This window comes from Candida oxycetoniae (genome assembly GCF_023343755.2).
Source record: "Candida oxycetoniae strain CBS 10844 chromosome Unknown scaffold4, whole genome shotgun sequence".
Classification (NCBI taxonomy): Eukaryota; Fungi; Ascomycota; class Pichiomycetes; order Serinales; family Debaryomycetaceae; genus Lodderomyces; species Lodderomyces oxycetoniae.
Genome location: NW_026055367.1, coordinates 111,291 through 132,209, shown reverse-complemented (window position 1 = coordinate 132,209; position 20,919 = coordinate 111,291). Strand labels below are relative to the sequence as shown.

Sequence of the window (20,919 nt, the reverse complement as noted above, 5' to 3'; positions counted from 1 at the left end):
TGTAGTTATATTTTTATCACTACTGTGTAGTTTTACTTTTGTCACTACTGTATAGTTATAAAAACACCACTAAACCCCGTGTGTAAGAAGCTCTGTCCCCCTTCGCCCCGCTCCAAGAGCCAATATACCACAAGGGGTTTTTTCTTTTTCTTTTTCTTTTTCTTTTTTTCTTAGTGTGTTAGTTTGCTGCATTTGGTTAGTGTCGCGTTTACGATTTCACAACACGACACGACACAACACGACACGACACGGCTAAATAGCCTATATACCCACTTGGGTTTGATATGGTTCCATAGATGGATATTGCGCGTTATCAGATTGTGGCACAGAGAACTATTATTGTATGAGCTGAGTGTGTAATATAATACCTATATACTTTCAGTTTGTGGTAATCTCAATGATGATAATTCATCTTCCTACAGTGTAATTGCTTATATTGTTTTGTTGCATATTATTGTTACATGTAGATTATTTACTGTTTTAGAAAATAAAAATAACGTTGCATTTAGTTGACCCCATTCTATATTGAAACATCAAAACAGAGTGTACCAGTAGCACCATATGTCTGTAGCATATAGTAGCATACATCTGTAGCAAGCTTTGGTTAGCTCAACCCAAACTTTTTACAATTCATGTTTTCTTCAAACTTGTTACAACTAACGTTTTCTTCAAACACATTACAATTCACGTTTTCTTCAAACACATTACAATTCATATTTTATATCTCAAAAACCTACATATCTTTTTAAAAAAAAAAATATAATCTTACATAAATCTCTAAAGCTTACAGAAATCCCCCTGATGGTCAAATCCGTGTGTGCGTGTGTGCCCATTGTCTTAGCATATGTTATAGGGGAGGAGGAGGGGGGGGGGGGCAAGCTATCAGTCCAATCTATTTCCAATCTTTGTCAAATAATAATCTTCTGTAAGTAATAAAAAATTCCGCCATGATCTAAAAAAAAAAAAACAATAATAAAAAACGCGTGCTTTTACAATAGTCGTGTGTTTATATTTACATTCCTGTCTCAGGTGTAATTTTTATATCACGCGTCTTCTTTTGAAACCGTTTCTTTCAAAAGATTAGTTATCTGATCACGTGACTACGCTATATACCACTATTGAGCAGAGAGATAGTGGGACAACACTTTGTAGACACTATCTCCACTATCTCGCCCTGCTCGATAGTGGAGCAACATAGTTGTCATTTTCTATGTAGCTCCTTTAACAATATCCTTGACAAGTCTATCATCCATAATCAAACAGTTTCTCATATATTCTTTGCTTGTCAATACTAATTCATAGTACATCATAAATCTGGGTTTTGGATTTTTCCTCTTGTATAACGTAGATGAAGGATGAATAAAACAAGGTATCTTGTTCTTGTAGCTATGAACACTCTGATAACAATCTCCCATCGGCGATAGTTTTACTATATTATTGAAAAATCCACTTAGTAAACACTTTTGAATAAGCATACTATCGTTTGAAGTTTCCTTCTCTTCCCCTTCCCCTCCAAACTGAATGCCAATCTTTCGACATATCTTGATCAACTGTTCATATATATTACGAACTCTTCTCATTGTCTTGTATTGGATAAAATAATCTTGACACCATTGGCTACTGTATCCACCAACCGTTTCCCACTTCTTATAAATATTCAACAAAGTTAGGTGATCCCCTTGTACATCAATAAACTCTTCATGTCTCTTATCCACCACTTCACGATCAAGTTTCTTTGGTATGTAATACAAATTAGATGATTCTATCAACATAGCTATTATAATACAAATTTGTTTACTTATACCAAACTGTTCACTCGTTAATATGCACTTGGTATATGTTGGATCTAAAGGAAATTCACTCATTTTCAACCCTGTCTTAGTTAACATCCCCTTGGAATTTAAGGCTCCTAACGAATACAACAAATTCAATGACTTGATGAGACTTTGTTTTTTAGGGGGATCCAAAAATGGAAACTTGATTAAATCATTAATACCAAGTGATAATAACAATAATACAACCGAATTTAAATTGGTCCTCTTGATCTCGGGTTTCATATTCAATTCCATTTCATTGTCAAATGAATGCTTGGTAAATATTCTAAAGCATTTTCCGGGTCCAACTCTACCCGCACGACCAGCTCTTTGATCACAATTGGCCTTGGAGCATGGCACAACTAAAAGACTTTCCATTCCTGTTTGTGGGTTAAATTCAGTTTGCTTGACATAGCCGGGATCTATAACATATGAAACTCCAGGAATGGTAATCGATGTCTCGGCAATATTCGTGGCCAAGACTATTTTCCTAGTAAATGGAGGTGTTGGCTCAAATATTCTTTGCTGATACTCAGGTGGTAAATTGGCAAATATACTACAAACTAACAATTTACCATGTTCCTTTAATTGGCCGCCTAATTTGGTGATAGATTCTTGAATCTGTTGTTCTAATTTTTCAATCTCTTCTTGTCCCGTAAGAAAAACTAAAATATCCCCCGGTAAAGGTTGGGTCAAATGAATTTGGAAAATAGTGATGATTATAGCTTGTATGTAGTTAGCTTCAGGCTGCTTTGTGTAGTGGATCTTAACAGGAAACCTCCTTCCGGGAATATTCAAAATCGGTGCCTTGTTGAAAAAATCGGAGAATTTAGTAGCATTTATTGTAGCACTTGCAATGATGACTTTCAAATCCTTTCGAGCAGAACTTGTCAAGTCCTTTAGCAAGCTTAGCAAAAGCTCTGTTGATAACGTTCTTTCGTGTGCTTCATCAATCATAATCGCTCCATATGAACTTAAATGCGGGTCGTTTAAAAATTCTCTCAATAGCATACCGTCAGTCAAATACTTGATTGTGGTATTTCGACTAGACTTGTCATCAAATCGAACTGTATAGCCAACTTTATCACCCAAGGGAACGTGCATTTCCTGTGCAACCCGTTGCGCTACTGAAGTAGCTGCAACTCGTCGAGGCTGAGTACAGCCTATTTTTTTAGTATCTTTATACGAATACCCTGCTTCATATAAATATTGTGGTAACTGTGTCGTTTTACCCGACCCCGTTTCTCCAACAATAATCACAATTTGATTCTCTTTAATAACTTTGACAAATTCTTGCTTGTATTTAAAAACAGGTAAACTTTGTTGTACTTGTTCAATATCTTTTTGTTCTGATGTTTGCAAATCAACTTCTTGTTGCTCATTCTCCTCCCCCCCATTCTCCTCCACCTCGTCTCCTGACAATATCTCGTTCTCTTCATAGTTGACAAATTGTGATTCATCAAATACGTACTCGTATTCCTTGTCATCATTCACATGAATCTTTTCATCTGTTTGTAAATGTAATTGTTTAGCTCTGTTAAATTGTTCTGTTTCCCAGTTGACGGTTCTGAACAGTTGCTGTTGCTGTTGCTGTTGTTGTTGCTGCCGCTGCTTCTGCTGCTGCTGCTGCTGCTTACCATGTAATAATTCGGCTTTACTCAATGTCAGCTGAGGCACTTGATATTGTGCGTCTGGCCTTTGATTTTGTAAATACTCTAACTTGTCTTGCAAACTTTCCAATTTGGATTGTTCTAATGGTTCAAGATAACTTCTAGATTCTAGCTCTTCGACTTGTAGCTGCAACCTTTCTATGTAGCTAGGGTAGTTTCTCCGTCGCTTTTCGTACCGACGCTCTTGTGGTGGAGGTGGTAAGAGAGACTCGTTACTTTCTTCAATTGGAATTGCCGGTTCTGTCATCTCTATAGGCGGTGCCGCCAGCTGTTGGCTATCTGCCTCGTCTTCCCTCAAGGGCATACCGGCGTCGAGCTCTTTTCCCCTCGTATCGTCATAATCTATAAATGCTCTTTTTCGACTAAACCCTTTCCCTGTAAAATGCATACTTCCCTTGCTCATTTTTTACATTACCTTTTCCTTATATTCGAGGTGATGGATTTTCTGCGATGAGCTCTCTTTTCTATAAAGATATTAAACGAACCTAAAGTAATACACACTTTGTATTTTCTTCTAAACACTTTTCATTAGGTTTGATGACCAGCCACAACAAATCAAAGCAAAGGAGTCACTCTCGAATATCGCCGGTCCAAAATGAAGATCTTTCCTTTATAAGTCTATCAGCGGAAAGTTTGCATTCCGCTGTTAATCGAGTAGAAGAGCTAACTATTGATAATGACCGAGAAATTGGTAGTGGTAGTGGTGCTGGTGCTGGTGCTGGTGCTGGTAGTGGTAGTGGTGCTGGTAGTGGTAGCGGTAGTGGTAGTGGTAGTGGTGCAATTCGCGATGACCTAGTTACACCAACAGCGTCACATCGGAGCTCGAGATTTGGTGATTCCGCTATCGCTCCATCGTCATCAGTAGTTTCTATCACGCTGCTGCTGCTGTCCCTGTTTTCCCCTGCAACATCGTCATCACCTTTGCTCGATTTATCAAGACCCAAATCAAATAGTGCATTACATCATTTGACCAAGAGTAGTAGCAGTATGAGCACACTCAAAAAGCCTTCGTATATCCCACCCTGGACAGAACCCTACATCATTGGTATAGCAGGGAATTCTGGAAGTGGAAAAACATCCATTTCACAACAAATCATCCAGGGCATTAATCAACCGTGGACTATTCTATTATCATTTGACAGCTTCTATAAGTCACTAACTCCAGAAGAGAGTGAGCGAGCATTTAAGAATGAATACGATTTTGATACTCCCGACTCTTTGGATTTGGACATGATAGTTGAAACTATTAAAAATTTGAAACTGGGTGGGAAAGCAGCTATTCCTGTTTACTCGTTTTCCAAGCATGCTCGAACAGGTAAGACCAATACGATTTATGGTGCTAATGTTATCATTGCCGAGGGTCTATATGCATTATACGATGAAAGGTTGTTATCGCTAATGGATTTGAAGATTTATGTTGACACTGATTTGGACGTTTGTTTAGCAAGGAGATTAACCAGAGATATTTTATATCGAGGAAGAGATTTGAAAGGTGCCATAAAGCAATGGGAGACGTTTGTTAAGCCAAATGCAGTCAAGTATATAAATCCTACAGTAAGCAATGCCGATTTGGTGATACCTCGTGGGTTAGACAACAGTATTGCGATAAACTTGATGATTAAACATATCAAGAACCAGCTAGCTTTGAAAAGTGCCAAACATTTACAAAATTTGAAAACCTTGGGTATTGATATTGATTTCAATGTTGATTATTTTCAAAATATTGGGATTTTGCCTGTTACTAATCAGTTAAAAGGTATCAACTCAGTTCTATTATGCAAAGAGACTTGCAGAACCGATTTCATATTCTATTTCAATAGAATGTGTGGACTCTTGATTGAGTTTGCTCAACAACACTTTTTCACCGATTTCGAAACGAAAGAAGTTGCAACCACAGGTAAATACAAGTATAATGGGCTTAAGCTTATCCAAGAGCAAATAGTGGCTGTTAATATAATGAGTAGTGGCGATTGCTTTATGGCCTCATTAAAAAAATCGTTTCCTGAATTAACAATTGGTAAGATGTTGATTCAAAGTGATTCAACAACAGGCGAGCCTCAATTACATTACGAGAATTTACCTTCAAACATTGACAGAATTGGAAAAATAATGCTATTCGATGCCCAAATAATCAGTGGAGCTGGTGCAATCATGGCAATCCAAGTATTGATCGATCATAAAGTAAAGGAAGAAAACATTATCTTGATTAGTTATTTATCAACCGAGATTGGCGTAAGAAGGATAATGAATGTTTTCCCTAGAGTTAATCTTGTTATTGGGAAATTGTCATCAATGGATGCAAATCGTTTAGAAGAGGAATCAAATATACCATGGTACAACAAAGAGAAATTCCTAGATACCCATTGGCATTTCAGGAATAGATTTATAGATAGTTTATACTTTGGAGCTGAATAGAACACTAGCGGAGCGAAAGCCGAACACTAGCGGAGCGAAAGCGACGCTAGTGGTTCTCTAGTATAACTAGACTAGCAGAGCAAAGCCCTAACACTAGCAGAGTAAAGCCCTAACACTAGCAGAGCAAAGCCCTAACACTAGCAGAGTAAAGCCCTAACACTAGCAGAGCAAAGCCCTAACACTAGCAGAGTAAAGCCCTAACACTAGCAGAGCAAAGGCCCAACACTAGTGTCGCTTTTGCTCGGCTAGTGCTAGCAGAGTAAAGGCCCAACACTAGTGTCGATTTTGCTCGGCTAGTGCTAAAAAAGAAAAAAGAAAAAGGGAGCAAGTATTAATTTAGCAAAGTTTTATTCATCCCTATAAAGATCTAGGCTCTTCAAACTTCAAGGCTATTGAGTTACGCCTCCGGTGATTCCTATGATGTTCTTCGTTCCATTGTCTTTTTTGTTCAGCACTTTGTGGCATTTTATTGAACGGGTTTAAGCTGGGAATGTCTGAATCTCGTTCAACTGATTTATCGTACATGTAACTTAACGACTTCGCGTGTGGATGGTGTTGATTGAATGCACCAGTACCACCCAAATCTTCTTGAGACATTGAACTGAAATGCCTGAATAGATTTACTTCCTCTGAAAAGTTATTCAAATCGCATATTGAAATTCGCCTAAGACCAGGATGAAAATCTCTTGCAATGCTACTTTCGTGTTGCTCGTGTTGCTCGTACCTACCCTTTAGCATATTTGGCACAGAAGCTGATTTCGTCAAGTATGGGTATGGTTTGGAAACGTATTGTTTATGTAGACCAAATTCACCAAATGAATTATACCCCACAGGACTGGGTATGGGAGTTGTAAGCGACTCAATTCCCCTTGTCGACAGTGTTACTGTACTAGCTGAAGATTTCCTCGAAAACGGAGGAGCATTGGACTCTATATATGAAGGAATTCTCTCCCTACTACTCCTATTACTGGTATTGCTATTGCTGTTATTGTATACCAAAAAGGCATTCAAAGGATTATTAATTGGAAAATCTTCAGTTGGTGACTCTATTGCTAACGAACACTTTTTAGTATTAAGGTGTGAAGACATTTTCAAAACTCTCTCATCTGTACATTTCTTCAGCTGCGTCTGTTGTAGTAGTAGTAGTAGTGGTAGATGGTAGTTAGTGGTGGTAGATTTTCCAGTGTATATGTATAAAACTGTAGTAGTAGATTTTCCAATATGTATATATATATATATATATATATATTTTTTCCCTCTTTACCAAACAGGTGACTTTCAATACTTGGTGATTTTTTGATTTTTGGTTTTTGATTTTTTAAAGTTTTCCAAGCCTTGGATTGCCCTAGCTCTTAATTAAGTATTGAGATTAATTTGGTGTTGGAACCTTAGTTGTAATGATCTAAAAAAAAAAAAAAAGATGGCACAGTAAAATGTCCTCGTTTAGAACTTAGTCAGGACCTAGTGTTTACAGGGGAGAAATATATCTACATATATATAAATCATGTTTTAATTATGTAAATCTAGGAGAAGAGAGAGCAATGCTGCAAAATTACAGCTACCAGTTGTCAAGCCAAACGAGGATAGGAAGAAAGCAAGATAAAAAGTATTACAAAGAAAGCATTACCAAGAAAGCAAGATAAAAAGTATTACAAAAAAGGCAAGATAAGTATTATGAGTATAGCTCTCTAAATCCTGATATACTGGTGGCTATAATAGTGTAAAAAGATTAGGTTGGATGGTGTGGAAAAATAAAAGTGCATTTACTTCTCCTATGATGGTTTTTTCCGTATAAGATGTCCATCTACTATTTGCTTATTCAATATGGAAAACCGTTAATAACAAAATAGATTGTAGAAAAAGGTTTAGGAAAGAAAAAAAAATTAGTCGACTAAAAATTATGATAGTCTTTCTAAACTTCAAAAAGGGGAAAAAAGTAACAGCAGTTTTTGTTAGTGACTTTAAGATAATTTCAGGTGAACCTAGAAATGTTGGTGAACTAGAATGTTGATATGGTTGTTGGTGGAAACTACAAATGTGGTTGATGGGAGGGGAGATGGGACTACCCATGACAAATGATGATAGTGTTGAATTTAACACAACAAAAAATTCACACAACTCCCTACCCCGTAATCCCTTTTTTCCCAACACACAGACGTACATGACACAGACATGCACAATACACACATACATAGTATACACATATATAGTACACATAGTACACAAACATAGTACAAATACATAGTACAAATACATAGTACACAAACATAGTACAAATACATAGTACAAATACATAGTACAAATACATAGTACAAATACATAGTACACGAAGATGTATAAGATGCACACATACATAATAACATACATAGTACACACATATATAATGCACGCAGATGTATAGGATACACATGACGTATGACCTGTAAAATATTCTTCAACTATAGTAATAGTCATCAATCCCAGCTTGCCAACGAAAAAGAAAGAAAAAAAGAACTACCATGACAGTATGAAAAGAACTACCATGTATGAAAAGAACTACCATGAAAATATGGTAATTGGGATAAACTTCCGTGTCAATATTGTAATTGGTATAAACTACCATGTCAGTATGGTAATTGGGATAAACTACCATGTCAGTATACAGTAAATAATATGAGAATTACCATGTCAGTATGGTAATTAATATGAGAATTACCATGTCAGTATACAGTAATTAACGTGTCACTTGTTACAACACTATCTCGCTCTGCTCGATAGTGGAGTGAAAAGAAATGCTATTCATGCGAAAAGAGTTATGTTCTCACACGAGATTAGAGGTATAAATTTCCCGTTTAAGTCTCAAACCCGTGTGTCAATCGTGTTTAGATACAATAAAATCTCGTGATTTTTCTATTTAAAAGAGCCGCAGTAAGAATTGCTATTTTGGGTAATTCTTTTCCGAACTGACAATCAAAAAAGATTTAATCAAACTGACTATAAAAAAATGCAATCAAACTGACTATCAAAAAGATGCAATCAAACTGACTATCAAAAAGATGCAATCAAACTGACTATAAAAAAGATGCAATCAAACCCGTGTTTCTCTGTTTTGTATATGACTACTCTGTTTCACTGTTTTATATTCTATTACACTGAATATTCTATTACACTTTGTATATTCTATTACACTCTTATATATTACTATAGTTTATATCACTGTTTTGTATAGTGCCCTTTTTTTTATTAGTAATTTAAGTTTAGCAAAGTCGACAGAAAATGAAGAACCAAAGTAAAAACCAAAATCTAACCAATTGTACTTGAATGTATTCACTATTTTTTTTAAAAAAAAAAGGTGTCATTAGGATTGGTTTGTGGGGATATATTTAAAGTCCTAGAAACAATCGAGGGAAGCGCAATAGTGGAGCAGCACTTAGTAACTTGTTACAACATCTTCTATTTTCCACCTTCTCAACAATAAAGAAATGCTTAATCAACTTTTCGCTACATAGGTTTGAGGGGTTTCTCTATTTGAGTAAAAGGTATATAACTTTTCTTTCTTTTTCTCTTTGCCCCTCCTCCCCTTATTACTATATGAAACTTTGCTTTAGAAAACCTGGCATATTATACACAATACAGACTGACTACTAACCTCAAATTGTCTAGCTCAAATTGTCTAGCTCAAATTGTCTAGCTCAAATTGTCTCTAAGGTCAAATTGTCTAGCTCAAATTGTCTCTAAGGTCAAATTGTCTAGCTCTAAGGTCAAATTGACTTTAAGTTTGTATACTCCAACTCAAATTGATAAAGTTGTAATAGAAAAGAGAGTCTAGATATATACTATCTCGCTTTGCTCGATAGTCTTAGAATATATCGTGTCAACATTTGTTTACCAATCGGTATTGTATTCAAAAAAGGCTTTATTCCCTGCCCCACATTTCGCAACTAAAAAAAAGATTAATGACATCTGCTCTCTTCTCATTGTTTTCATCCGTCGGGTAAATTAATTACTCCAACATTTGAAAAAAAAAAAAAAAAAAAAAAGGTATGGGGGTATTACTCCAGTAACGCAATAAATTTTTTGCATAAATAGAGATGATTATTGCTAGATCGAGATTTACTGGTGCTGCTGGTAGAAGTATGATCCGTTCACGTAATATAATGCTGTCTGTCCAATATGTTACGCGTTGCCACTATACAACCAGTTTTGAACCTGCTCCAAAGCTAACTATTCATGAAATAAGCCCGCAAACAGTTGAGGCCGAGTATGCTGTAAGAGGCAAGATCCCCATTATCGCTGAAGGGTTACAAGATTTGATCAAAAAGAATCCAACTGATCATGGTTTACCTTTCAACAAGATCATCAATGCCAATATTGGCAATCCTCAGCAATTGGATCAAAAACCATTGACTTGGTATCGACAAGTTATGTCTTTATTGGAGTACCCCAAATTGCTAGACGAACCTGCACTCAAGTTTCCACAAGATGTGAAAAAAAGAGCAAAGTTGATTTTGGACAATGTTGGGTCTATCGGTGCTTATTCTCATTCTCAAGGTGCTCCATTTTTTAGACAGTCAATTGCTGAGTTTATAACTAAAAGAGATGGCGGTTTGCTTCCTGCAAATGCCAACAATATATTCTTGACCGCGGGTGCTTCAACCGCAGTATCCTATTTATTAGAGATTTTGTCTCAAGATGAACATTCAGGCTTTCTAATTCCAATCCCTCAGTATCCATTATATACTGCAACTATTACGTTAAACAAAGCTAAACCAGTTGGATATTATCTAGACGAATCTAACCATTGGTCTACCAATCCTCTGGAGATTCGCCAATTGATTAAGGAAAATAAAAAAAAAGGTATAAACATCAAGGCCTTGGTTGTGATAAATCCAGGTAATCCAACAGGTGCCGTGTTATCCCATGAAGACATTCACAAATTAATTGATATTTGTGCCGAGCACGGAATCGTGTTGATTGCTGATGAAGTATACCAGGAAAATGTATTTCATGGTAAAGATTTCATCTCATTTAAACGTGTCCTTGGTGAATTGATCCAAAAAAGACCCGATTTATATAAAAACGTCCAGTTAGCATCTTTGCATTCTACTTCTAAAGGTGTTAGTGGGGAATGCGGACAGCGTGGTGGATATATGGAATTAGTAGGGTTCAGAGAAGAAGTAAAAGACATAATTTTCAAATTAGCATCAATCAATTTATGTTCAGTAGTTTCGGGCCAAGCAATGGTTGAATTAATGATCAACCCGCCTAAAAAGGGTGACGAATCATATGAATTGTATAAAAAGGAAACAAGCGGTATTTTTGACGACTTGAAAGAGAGAGCTAAATATCTTTATGAAGCTTTTAAGGAAATGGAAGACGTTACCGCTGATCCTCCTCAAGGAGCAATGTACATATTCCCAAAGTTGGACTTTAAACCAGCACAATATCATAAATTATACTCAAGAGCTAAAAACTCTAGCTTACTTATTGATGATATCTACTGTATTGAATTATTAGAGCATACGGGAATATGTTGTGTGCCTGGAAATGGGTTTGGTCAAAAGCCTGGAACTTATCATTTAAGAACCACTTTCTTACCACCGGGAAAAGAATGGGTTGAAAGGTGGACTGAGTTTCACCATCTATTTGTCAACAAGTATAAAGATGGAACGTTTTGCGCCTGAAGGTTTTAATCATCACTCACGCTCTCATGCACACTACTGTTAATCCCAGCTGTTTACTCCCCTGTTCTCACTCCCTTCTATTTTTACTGTACGATAATGTGTTTTATTTTCAATGTGCATCAACATCTATTTCAATTCTTTTCTTTCTATATTCTTTTTTTTTTTTTTTTTAATCTACTTATATACATTTCCTAAGTTAATCGACTTGATCACTGTGTAGTCATCCATTCCATAAAGAGAGCCTTCTCTACCAAATCCAGACTCTTTTATACCACCAAAAGGCAATGCGGCATCGGTAAATATTCCGGTATTAACACTAACCATACCGGTTTCCAAAAATTCAGACATGTACCAGATAGTATTGATATCTTGTGAAAAAATATAAGAAGCTAACCCAAATGGTGTATCATTACACAACTTCAAAACTTCATCTCGAGTTGAAAAACTGGTGATTGCTGCTAAAGGACCAAATGTTTCTTCATGAAACACTTTTGAATCCTGAGGTACATCACACAAAACAGTGGGCGCGTAAAAGTTCTTACCAAGATCTGGTAATCTACCACCTTTCACCAAGACTTTGGCTCCTCTTTTTATAGCATCTGCAGCGTGGCTCTCTACTTTATCGATTGATTTTGTATTAATCAAACAGCCATGGGTCACACCTTCAACTAACCCATTATCGATTTTGAACTGCCTGACTTTTTCTGAGAATTTTTCGCAAAATTCCTTGTAAATACCATTTTGCACATAAAGTCTATTTGCACAAACACAAGTTTGGCCTAAGGATCTAAACTTTGAAGCTACAGCTTGCTCAATTGCCAATTCCAAATCTGCATCGTCAAATACTACAACAGGAGCATTGCCACCTAATTCCATTGATAGTTTTTTCAAAGTCTGCGAACTTTGCTTCACTAAAAGTTTCCCCACAGCGGTACTTCCAGTAAAACTCACTTTTTTGATCAATGGAGATTCACAAATCTTTTGCCCAACCATTGGTGTAGATTCGACTGATGCCAATACCACATTAAACACACCTGGAGGAAATCCGGCCTCTCTTGCTAAATAAGCAAGAGCTAACGAACTAAGCGGCGTTTGACCATCAGGTTTCAAAATACACGTACATCCAACCGCCCATGCCGGAGCTGCTTTTCTTGTTCCCATGGCACTGGGGAAATTGAATGGACACAAAAGTCCCACAGGTCCAACAGGCTGCTTGTAAGTGATGATTTTGTTATTTCGGTTCGAAGGTTGTATTGTGTTTCCATAAACTCTTTTGGCCTCTTCGCTAAACCATTCAAAGTAACTGGCACCATATTTGATCTCTCCTTTTGCATCGGTCAAACATTTACCATTCTCCAATGTAATAATAGTAGCTAAATCATCCAAATTTTCCATCATCAAATCATACAATTTACGCAACATTTTAGCACGGACATAGGGATCGCTTTTTCTAAATGATTGAAAAGCTTCGTGGGTAAGCTTTATTGCTTCTTCGATTTCCTCAGGGGTTTGTTCGGGCAATTCCGCAATTACCTCCTCAGTAGCCGGGTTGACTACTTTGAAGGTTTTTGTTGATTTTGAATCAATAAACTCATTATTAACAAATGGTTTCGTTTGGAAAAGATTTGGGTTTTTCAAATAAGAAGTTACGCTAGTCATACCTACGAAATTGAGTTGAACCGCTCTGGAAATGTCGATTTGGAAGTGGCCTTTGCTATGGTTAACGAGCCATATATATACTTTTTGTTTTCATCTTATACTTGTAATGCAAGCGTTGAGATCTGCATTAAACTTTGTTAGCGGCAATGCTCAAAGAGGATATGTAGGCGCCAACATTTTGTCAAATTTGTTGCTCTGCTCAAAACGGGGCCATAAAGAACAATAAATATTGAAAAAAATGAGAGATACATGTAAAAATGACTACACCCAACAATGTATGGGAATACTATAGCATTGAGAGCATATGTATCCTTGGATAGTTGAATTTGTTATATACTCTCCCCCCTCCCCCCCACACACCTCATCGCTTATTTTTTAATTACAACTCCTCCCAATAGTGTCTTACATAAGCCACACAAAAAAAAAAAGAAGAATCATCGAAACGTGGGGGGGGCGGAAAGAGGACAAGTTGATGGTGGCAGCTAGTGTTGCTCCACTATTGAGCAAAGCAAGCTTGAAAAAATTTGCCAGGATATTATGTACAAGTCCCAGCTTCCCACTAAAAACCTCTCCTTCTCCACTCTCTACTCCGCTAGATCTAAGAATAGGAAGTAAAAAAAAAAAAAAAATAATAATTGTTAATTTTGCTTACTGTATTATTTTTCTAGTTTTAGGCCCTTAGCGAAGTATAGGAGGGCAAAAACTAGTCAGTGTTGTAACAAGTTACCGATAGTATCCTCTTCCAAAATGTTCAATTTACTCTCTATGCTAGACAATCTCAAGGTCATACAAAACAAAAGGCTCGTAATCTGAATCTACCAATGATGCATACTCGTGCAAGTTTGAGTTGTTCGAAGAATAACCGTCTCCACCTAAATATCCAAACTTCTCAATCAACTCTTTCTTAGCTTTGCCAACATTCTTCAAATTGTTCCCTTCGAATTTGATTAGATAATTGTCAAATTGTGGAGGTAAACCATACCTTAAAACAGCTTCAACATAAACTCGAATGACTTTAATATGGAACCAGCATGCTACAATGTCCAGATACGCTGTTTTACTTAATCTTATCAACTCGCTCTTCAGTTTCAATTCGGTTGCTTTTGTGATATCAAACTCTTTCCTCAAGTTATTAAGTGTTTCCTCGCTGTAAACGAAATCTGTACGTGGATGCCATTTGCGCTCGCGCGCATTGTTAATAAATTCTTGTTGAAATTTTTTGAATAGTGTCACTGTGAATAAGGAGAATTCCAGATCCTTGGCTATTAATTCTGTAGATCTTGGTATCACAAATTGTGTCAATGTCTCATAGTGACTTTTGAAATCAGATACTAGATTGTTAGGCACTGCAATCAAAATTGTCACCAAGTTTTCAGAGTCCAATACAAATTGTTCTGGCTTAACAATTTCGTGCAACGACTTAATTGATAAGTCACCATTTCTTTTCCTATCTGCAGCTACGAAATTCGACTTTGCTGTTTGGTAATTCTGGTAACTAGAACGAACATCGTTATCTAGAGTTATTGCTTCACTCGATATGATTTTCACCAATTGACTAATAGGTCTGTCCAAACGGTATTTGGAAGTGTTCCAATGGAAATTTTGAACGTAATCGAATATAGACCTTGACTGAATCGTACGTGAAGAAACAATTTTAGATTCGCTAACTGTGTTCAATATCTCAACAACTTTCGAAACAGACGAACCCAATTGCTGATCAATCTTACTCAATTCTTCACTCTCCTGAACCAACGAGTCTAATGTTCCACTTTGAAAATCAGGGACGTTCAAATTGAATAAGGGCTGTTTGCCATTGTTCAAAGATTGCTCTAACCACTCCCGTGCATGTGCAGACTGCGGTAATGAGAGAATCAAATAGTCTGCAATAACTTGTTTCAGTGACGTGTTGGACATCTTTCTCACTCTCTTTCTCTTTTGCTCTCTCTTTTGCTCTCTCTTTAGCTCTCTCTTTTGCTCTCTCTTTAGCTCTCTCTCCCTAACTGCGTATCTATCTATATTGCACTTTTACACACGGTCCACGTGACTCTGGTGTATGTCCTTCTAGAATATAGGGAAGGCGGGTAAAGTAAAGTGGTGCAATTCAACAGACCTATATTTAAGAGATTAACTAACAAACAAACTAACAAACTCTCACTCACTCACTCACTCACTCACTCACTCACTCACGCAGTAACGCTTTGTTGAATTTTTGAGGCTTCAATTTGACAAAGTACACGACTTATTCCTAACCCTTTTTGTAAGAGTTTGTTCCTCATTACCTTTTTTTGTTAGATGGGTAAACATACAGATTCGTGGGTGGACTATCACAACCCATTGTTACTTCAAATTACTCTATTCTACTTAGAATACTCTTCTACACAACCTCTAATGACTCTTTTTTTTTGTCCCTTTGTTCCTTTTTCCCTCTTTTAGCCAACTATCAAAATCGATAAATCTCCTGAAGCTGTTATATCTTGGGAGATGCCCATCTCCATCGCATCTGAAAAGAAAAAAAAAAAAAAAATTTAAACTCGCTTCAGCTGCAAATTAACAAGCTTTGCAAACTGGATAAGGATGAGTAACAGTTTAGAGGTATGGTGATAGCTATGACGATTGAAAGATATCGAAAGACTATTTGAATTTTCTTATATACTGACTTTTTTTACTCTAGGAACGACTAAAAGAACACTCATCTGCTTTTGATGGGTTGTTATCCTTGATACCAGCCAAATATTTTTATGATGATGCCACTCAAGACCAATGGCAGCAGAAAAAGAAGGGTAAGGAAGAATTGAAGCAGAACAAAAGAGCAAAGTTCAATCCTGAATCCAAAAATAATGCGGATGAGCTTGTGAACTCACATGCGAGTGCTAGAGATGTAATGGAGAATAACTCTAGGCGTGCACTTGAAGAACAAAGCGTGAATAAGCATGAGTTGGACGTGAAGCTGAAACTGAAAACTGATGACGGTGATGGTGATGGTGATGGTAAGAAGAATGTGCAGAGTGGTGCGGGTACAGGTGCGGGTGTGGGTACGGATAATTTGCCAATATCGGAGTCCACTATGAACGGTGGGGTGAAGAAGGAGGAGGAAAATGATGATGGCGATATACTAATGAACGATGATGATAATCATTTGATATTTGACGATGACGGGAACGAAATAGAGAACGGGTCATTTCTTAAGGAGCTGATACGAAATAACAACAATACAAAGAAGCCCAAAGCACGAGCATTATCTCCTGAAGAGCGAAAGGAGAAAGAGGAAAAGCTTGCAAAGTTGAGGGAAAAATTAGAAACCAAAATCAGTAATCTAAGAGATAAAAGAAAAGCAATAGGGTCAAAGGCACAAGGAGCACCTCAATCTCGTGAACAGATTTTGGCCGAGAGGAAGAGAAGGGTTGAATTGTCGAAGCAACAGAAACGGAAACATTCTGAATTAGAAGAAGAAGAAGAAGAAAACAACGAGGATGAGGAGGAAGAACTTTCCGAATTTGATAATTCCGACATGGAAGATACTGGAGGTGAACATACAGACAAGTCTGTGATTTTTGGAAACATTGCATTCCAAGATGGGTCCCAGGTGACATCTGATTTGACTAGGTTACGTAAGTCTGCGGATAAAAGAAAACAAAAGGGACCAGCAAATAATGACATCAAGGCCCATTTGAAAAAGATTGAGAAAAAGAAACAAAAACTAGCATCAATGACTTTGGAAGACCAGGAAAAGCAGAATCAAAAGGATAAATGGCAAAAAGTGATATCACAAGCCGAGGGCGTGAAGGTAAAAGATGATGAGAAATTGTTAAAGAAAGCCTTGAAAAGGAAAGAAAAGAAGAAATTGAAAAGCGAAATCGAATGGAGAGAAAGAAAACAAATTGTCAAGGATACAGTTGCAGCTAGGGCTAAAAGAAGGGAAGAAAATTTGAAAGCTAGAAAAGATAGTAAACGTGTAAAAGGTAGTAAGAAGAAATCTCAGCAACCTAAATTGAGAAAATTTACAGGTGTGGTGAATAAAAAGGCACAGAGTAAAAAGAAAAGAGCAGGCTTTGAAGGAAGTGTGAAAACCAAGAACAAGAAATAGTATCAAATAGAGCAGTACATATACACTAGTGAGACAAGCATTAAATGTGGAACCCCTTTTTTTTTTTGGAGTAGCAGTAGCAGCATAAGCTTTTACTTGCTTGCTCATTTCTCTTTCCTTCTCTTTATGAATCAACAATCTAATTATTGAGGAAAAAAAGGGTAACATATAGCAAAAAAATAATAAAATAAATAGATGAAAATTGGTAAATCAAAAACTTTGATTTTAGTTCTCAAAATGGTAAGCTTTTCCGCGTGTAACTTTTGGAAAAAAGAGTTGAAAAAAGGGTGAAAAATCTAAAAATAAATTTCAAACATTGATCATCTCTAAAACTTCGAGTTTAGTTCCCAAAATAGTAATCATATCCATGACCTATGAATGGGACTTTATTACTCCTTTTGTAACTTTAAGAAAAGCAATTTTTACAGAATGGGTAAGAACAAAGAGAAAAAATGCACTTTCTTCCAACACACTGTGTTACGTCAGGGGGTTTCATCAAAAAAACAGTCCTGTAGTGTAGTTTGCTGTTGCGAACAATAAAATAAAATAAAAAATTAAAAATTAAAATTAAAAAATTGAAAAAAGCACCAACTTGCTAAGATAGAAATTTGAAGTTTTTCAACACATTCAAACTCTCTCTCTTTCACCCTTTTCTTTTCTTTTCTTTTCAATTTTCTTTATTTATTCAGCAAGCCAAATCAATCGATATCAAAAAAAGTTTAGTAGAAATGTCGGGATTACCAGTTCAAGTAAAAAATTTCTTGTCCGAAATTGATAGAGTATGTGTGTATTCAAAAGAGATGATCATTTTCAGAGATTGAGTAGAGTCTAAATTATATAGCTGGAAGATTCGATTCTTTCACTGAGTATGTGGATCGCATTTCTTGATGGAGTTTGTATACTGACAAGTTTCTTCTCTTTTTTTTTTTTAGGGAACCAATGGCTTTCAACTTTTGAATCATTTTGAAAAACAAACAGGTTTACCAAGATCATATGCTGTTTTGGCCTTTGTTGGATTTTATTTTGTTTTAATCTTTTTGAATTTTGGTGGAATTGGGCAATTATTGTCAAATATTGCTGGGTTTGTTGTACCAGGTTATTACTCGATTTTGGCATTACAGACCGCTACGTCAAAGGATGACACTCAAATTTTGACATATTGGGTAGTCTTTGCATTTTTGAATGTTATTGAGTTTTGGTCAAAGGCTATTTTGTATTGGATTCCATTTTATTATTTGTTCAAAACAATCTTTTTGTTGTACATTGGTATTCCAGCTACTGGAGGTGCTGAAACGATTTACAATACCGTTATTAAGCCAATTGCTAATCAATATGTTCGTCCAATTGACACCAATGTGACTACTAATGCCAATGCTCCTCACAGCTATGCGGATACGATCCATGACACTGCTGAAGGTGTTTCAACATCAGTTCACATCTAAGCTGAGGAGAAGAAGAAGAAGGAGGAGGAGGAGGAGGAGGTGAAAGATGAGGGTACAACAATCATGTATAGTGATGGTGAGCAAAACTGATGCAGCAATAAGAATGTGGTTTTTTCAAATTTTTGATTCTTATTTTTGCTTTACATTTGTGTGTCATTTAGGAATTAAATCGATTTTGTATATACTATTTTTGTCAAATGTACCTACATTCAACATCTTCCAAACCTGTTAAGAACAAAAGAGTAAACTTTTTGTCCTTTTTGAACGTATTTAGCTTGGTTGCAAGCTTTTGTAGTTTGCGATTCCATTTCATCTTTTTAGAGTGGGGGGTTAAAGTTACACGTATAGGAAAAACTCTCAATTGTGCGGTTCTACCAGCGATAACGGGACAGGTGCAATACGTCGATGAACTCTTTGAAAAATCAACCTCTGGTGTAAATGACCCTCCAACAACTCCGCCAATCAATAGAAATAGTCCGGCATACAAAGGCATACTCAACTCGTACTCCATTGAGATTTTTGAAAGCATGCCTCTTGAATAAGCAATTTCACCTCTTGCATTATCATCGTTTATTGTTGTCATTGTTTGAACAAGTATTCCGCTTTGGTCTATGCTTGGAGTAATGTCTGTAGCATAATATTCTATCCAATTTTCAGGTATCGTGTCAAAATCGCTGTTTTGTAAAGGCAGTGACAGTGGTTTTTGGCTGTCATCTGGGATCAAGTAATGATCATTGTCTATACAATGTATGACAATAACCTTGTTCTTCTTGTTTGATTTGAGTATGTGATTAATATTTTTCTCAAAACTTTGCATGTTTTCTACATGAACTATTTCGTGCGATGCATCTATATCATCAGCAAGAAACTGATTTGTGACAGAAAAGGGATTAGGGAAGTCATTCTGATGGGAGAGACTAAAGAGTTGAACAAAGAATACCAAGAAGAAAAGCAAGTTCGGCATAGTCTAGAAGTAAGATGAATATATGACTGAAAAATGTTATGACCAGGCCATAACTCAGAATTGGTGCGAAAAAAAAAAAATCAATGATAGTAGAGCACTCACCGCTACCAATCGACTATCAAACACCCGTCTTTTAACTGTAGCTTCTCAAACATTGTGAAAGAATGCTTGTTTTGCTAATGATGTCGGATGTAGCTGTCTACGACAAACGTGTCCAAAACAATTTTACTAAACGAATGTTTGTTATCTTAGTTACAATCTTGTTCATAACAAAACATCATAGTGTCCCCATTAGCTCCCCTTCTTGTGCTTTCTTTACCCTTCACCCTAGAACAATCCATCTTCTTTAGAACCTAAATGTTTTCAAAAGCAGTATGGACGCTAAAACGTTGTCATCAATATTCTCAATCTCAAAAGATGTAGACCCGGTGTGTGTGTGTGTGTGTGTCATTCAGATATTTGATTGGTTAAAAACAGCACACGGGTTTTTTTTTTTGCCTCTTACTCAATACCAAGGTGTAATATCATACTCATTCATAGCTGAAGAAACTAACTGTTACTTTTCATTTCACACTGTTACTTTTCATTTCACACTGTTACTTTTCATTTCACACTGTTACTTTTCATTTCACACTGTTACTTTTCATTTCACACTGTTACTTTTCATTTCACACTGTTACTTTTCATTTCATACTGTTACTTTTCATTTCATATTTGTTGTCCTAATAAACAAACAAAGCCACGTCTCGCGTTTGTAAAGTCTAACTCTCGTGTATATTTTTTGAGCTTCGCATCTCTTAGATTGTGTAATGTAGCCCAAATGGGTTTTGTGTAATTTATTCTGAACGAACAAAACCCTCATTTGTCATGTCAATTATAAATGACATCAACTGACAGAAAAATCCTCGCCAAATCACACGTATTCCTCTTTGAGAAGGCGGCTGTGTTATCATGGTCACGTGATATATACATATATATATATTTATTTATTTTTTTTTCTTTCTCTCTTTCTTCCATAGTGCAATTGGTGATGTATGATGTCATTTAGAATTAAATAGATATCCAACAAATATTGCTATTGCATTAAACTAAGATTGCTCCATGGCTTTGTTTTGTAAAAATAAAAAAAGACACTATGGAGTGAAGCGAGATAGTGGAGCAGCACTCACTACACCTTTAAGTACATGCAACATAATCATGTACAGTTA

At 36.3% G+C, this 20,919-nt stretch overlaps 7 protein-coding genes across 7 annotated transcripts; 3 read left to right on the top strand and 4 right to left on the bottom strand. All coding sequences in view use genetic code 12, as the record gives it.

The window, feature by feature from the left end:
* Positions 1-1,208: 1,208 nt before the first annotated feature.
* Positions 1,209-3,887, bottom strand: KGF56_000972 (DEAH-box RNA-dependent ATPase; the record flags this gene model as incomplete). Its single annotated transcript, XM_049326936.1, has 1 exon — positions 1,209-3,887. The coding sequence occupies one exon, from the start codon at positions 3,885-3,887 to the stop codon at positions 1,209-1,211; it is 2,679 nt and encodes an 892-aa protein (XP_049181875.1).
* Positions 3,888-4,021: 134 nt separating this feature from the next.
* URK1 (uridine kinase) lies at positions 4,022-5,899 on the top strand (the record flags this gene model as incomplete). Its single annotated transcript, XM_049326935.1, has 1 exon — positions 4,022-5,899. The coding sequence occupies one exon, from the start codon at positions 4,022-4,024 to the stop codon at positions 5,897-5,899; it is 1,878 nt and encodes a 625-aa protein (XP_049181874.1).
* A 357-nt stretch (positions 5,900-6,256) lies between these two features.
* Positions 6,257-6,988, bottom strand: KGF56_000970 (uncharacterized protein; the record flags this gene model as incomplete). Its single annotated transcript, XM_049326934.1, has 1 exon — positions 6,257-6,988. One exon carries the CDS (start codon positions 6,986-6,988, stop codon positions 6,257-6,259), a length of 732 nt encoding a protein of 243 aa, XP_049181873.1.
* A 2,981-nt stretch (positions 6,989-9,969) lies between these two features.
* Positions 9,970-11,562, top strand: ALT1 (alanine transaminase; the record flags this gene model as incomplete). Its single annotated transcript, XM_049326932.1, has 1 exon — positions 9,970-11,562. The coding sequence occupies one exon, from the start codon at positions 9,970-9,972 to the stop codon at positions 11,560-11,562; it is 1,593 nt and encodes a 530-aa protein (XP_049181872.1).
* A 174-nt stretch (positions 11,563-11,736) lies between these two features.
* On the bottom strand, positions 11,737-15,135 carry VMA5 (H(+)-transporting V1 sector ATPase subunit C; the record flags this gene model as incomplete). Its single annotated transcript, XM_049326931.1, has 2 exons — positions 11,737-13,213; positions 14,012-15,135. 2 exons carry the CDS (start codon positions 15,133-15,135, stop codon positions 11,737-11,739), a joined length of 2,601 nt encoding a protein of 866 aa, XP_049181871.1.
* A 660-nt stretch (positions 15,136-15,795) lies between these two features.
* On the top strand, positions 15,796-18,747 carry KGF56_000967 (ribosome biosynthesis protein; the record flags this gene model as incomplete). The annotated part of the gene is made up of 3 exons (XM_049326930.1): positions 15,796-15,813; positions 15,893-17,230; positions 18,238-18,747. 3 exons carry the CDS (start codon positions 15,796-15,798, stop codon positions 18,745-18,747), a joined length of 1,866 nt encoding a protein of 621 aa, XP_049181870.1.
* A 193-nt stretch (positions 18,748-18,940) lies between these two features.
* Positions 18,941-20,249, bottom strand: KGF56_000966 (uncharacterized protein; the record flags this gene model as incomplete). Its single annotated transcript, XM_049326929.1, has 2 exons — positions 18,941-19,454; positions 20,242-20,249. The coding sequence occupies 2 exons, from the start codon at positions 20,247-20,249 to the stop codon at positions 18,941-18,943; spliced, it is 522 nt and encodes a 173-aa protein (XP_049181869.1).
* Positions 20,250-20,919: the final 670 nt, after the last annotated feature.